Raw genomic sequence first — 2,744 nt, 5'->3', positions numbered from 1 at the left:
CAGAAATCAACAGGCGGGCGCCCCTACCCTCACCCCGCGGGCACGGCGCGGAGGGCGACGGCGGCGGCGCTCGGTCGCAGGGAGGCAAGCCAACTAGGCGGCTGTTTCAGGGCCGACGGAGTCCGGGGTTGAGAAGGCGCCTGGGAGGGGGTTCGAAGTCCGCAGCATGGGGCCTGGGCTGTTTTTACCCCACTTTCTCCTTTCCTCCTTCCTTCCTCCAGCCTCTCTCTCCCCCATCTCTGTTTCTCTTTTTGTCTCTCCATCTTCTTTCTTAGCAAATGGTATTTCAGGCAATCGGAGATCCTGGCCTTGCATTCCCCCCTTTTTGAGCGAAATCACAGAAGCCACGCGATTGGGCCGATTGTGGCGGCGCGCGGGGCCTGTCTGCAGCCAATCTCCTCCCCCCGCCCCCGGGAACATCTGGCCCTTGACCTTGTTTTCCGCCAATTCCCGGCCCCGGGGGAAGCCCGCTCCGCGCGCCCAGCCTCGCGTCCTCGCTCCGACGGCGCCTTGGCCCGCAGCTGTCCAGGCTGGTTGCCGGGCCCTTGCGGCCTCGCCGTCTGCGCGCCTTGCGCCCCTAGGGAGAGGCGGCAGCCCATGCGGCGCTGCCCTCTGCTCCGGGGGCCGTGACCGCGCTGTTTGCTCTCCCCGCAGGCTCTTTTCCACCATGGCTCCCCTGACCAGCGCTTCGACCGCGGCCGCGCTCCTGCGACAGCCCACGCCGGCCGTGGAAGGCGCGGTGGCGTCGGGCGCCCTGGCCGACCCAGCCACTGCGGCCGCAGACAGACGCGCGTCCAGCATAGCCGCGCTGCGGCTCAAGGCCAAGGAGCACGCCGCGCAGCTGACGCAGCTCAACATCCTGCCGGGCACCAGCACGGGCAAGGAGGTGTGCTAAAGGCCGCCCTCTGCCCCGCGCCCCGCCGGCGCGCCCCGAAAGGTCACCTCACTCAGCACCACTCAAGACCAAATGGAAACAGAGGACCAGCACACTCCCGAGACGGCACTGAGCGACCGAGCGCAAACGCCTTCGCAGCAGCAGCCTGGACGTGGGCAAGGCAGCCCTCAGCGTTCCCAGACGTGGCACCTCCTCGGCTGGCTGTCCGCCTGCCCCTGCCCCTGCCAACCTCGCTCCAGCTCGAGCGTCCACTCTCTCCTGCTCTCACTTTACTGAAAATATTGGGGAGACTTTCTCCCCTAGACGCCTGAGATTGAAGTTATACATTCTAAAAGCCCAGCTTCTCTTCCTCCTGACCACCCCCACCTTATTATTATTATTTTTTTTAATAGCATTTTGGCGCTCTAGTTGATCTCCCCAGCTTGGGCCCCCGGCGTGAAGCCCGGGCCAGGAAGCGAATGGGACCCTGTAAGATAGCTAACAGTGCACTTAACGGAAAGGGGCGTCTTGTTCTTGTTCTCTTCTTTATCATACACCAACCAAGGTTTTTATATCAAACCAAAGGGAAATACTCTGCTAGAATATGGACTGTTGAAGTCACCAAACTGTGATTATTGATTCTGTACATACCATTGTTATTAAAAAAAAAAAAAAAAAAAGAACAGAGCTTTGTATATTTGAAATGTTATAACGCAATTGCACTCAGCGTGGTATGGTCAAAGTTTGTCCTCCTGTAGATTCTTACTGTGTTGTAGATACGGTAGGGTTCCTAGACAAATATTTATGTACTCAAGCCCTTTATTTAACTTATTAACTGTAGAGGCTTCTGAAACCTTCCAGATAAAGGCAATGGTACAGTACTTTTGTGTAATGTGTACTTGTTATCACTTTTCCTTGCTATCTAGTGGAGAAGTGTCACGCTCAAAATAAAAAAAAAATTATATGTTTAACAAAAGGAAGTGTGAATGCTCCATGCAGGCACTGAGGGACCCGTAGAAGGAGGCCGGAAGCCAGGGGCGCGCTCCCGGCGGCCCGCAACTTCTGGATTCACGTGCTGTCGCGCGAGTCTTCCTGGTGGAGGTCCTTGTTTGAATCCGGTTCTCACAGGGGTCCAGGCTTCCTCCAAAGGTTCAGAGCGCTGCCCAGGAACCTTCCACTCGCCTCTCGGCTCCTCCAGGTCGTGTCGCAGCGAGAACTGAGGGTGCTGGGCCGCACAGGTGGGGTGGGTTCGAAGGTGGGTGGGTGGATGGGTAGGCGTTGTAGACGGTGGAGTCGTGGATTTGAAGAGAGCGGGAGGCTTGGCTCTGAAGGCGAAAGCAGCTCTTTGTGGAAAGTGCCACGTAGCAAGGAAGTGCGCAGTCCGAGATGACAGGTACTGGCGAGAGCGAGAAGCTGAGGCCCTTGCTTCCGAGGGGGCGGGCTCCAAAGTATCCTCGTGGGGAGGAGGGAGGGTGGGATGTGTTAGAGAAAGAGAGAGAGGGAGAGAGAAGGAGAGAGAGGGAGAAAACGTAGAAACAGTGATGGAAAGGCAGCGAGGGGTATCCAAGTGGCAGATCTTAACTCGACAGATGTCATTGCATCACTTATCTAGGCATTGGGAAATGTAGAAATTTAAAAAAATCTAAACAACTCGGATTTCACGAAGAGGCCCAAACTGATTCGCAGTCTATGCCACCTCGGCGTACCCCGCCCCGGCGGGAAGCGGTCACTTCGCCCTCCCCCGGGCTGCCTGCGCCCCTCGGGTGACCGCTTGGAGGAAGCCCGCCCTCGGAGGCTGGGTCTCGCCAATGCTCCCAGGGTGATGGGAAAGGGAAGAGAGGCTTAATTAGTTTCAATTTGCAGTAATTAG

General features: G+C 57.4%; 1 protein-coding gene across 1 annotated transcript in view; it reads left to right on the top strand.

Annotated features, from left to right (window-relative positions):
- Positions 1 to 895, top strand: part of ARX (aristaless related homeobox) — a 10,935-nt gene extending 10,040 nt beyond the window's left edge. The window contains exon 6 of the mRNA XM_007956409.1: positions 655 to 895. Within this exon, the coding sequence (XP_007954600.1) occupies positions 655 to 895 (241 nt within the window). The remainder of the gene's footprint in view (positions 1 to 654) is intronic.
- The last annotated feature ends 1,849 nt before the right edge of the window (positions 896 to 2,744 follow it).

This window comes from Orycteropus afer, unplaced genomic scaffold (assembly GCF_000298275.1).
Source record: "Orycteropus afer afer isolate SDZICR_OR568_19922 unplaced genomic scaffold, OryAfe1.0 scaffold00617, whole genome shotgun sequence".
Classification (NCBI taxonomy): domain Eukaryota; kingdom Metazoa; phylum Chordata; class Mammalia; order Tubulidentata; family Orycteropodidae; genus Orycteropus; species Orycteropus afer.
Note: the sequence above shows the minus strand (reverse complement) of the source record. Positions and strands in the feature narration are given on the sequence as shown.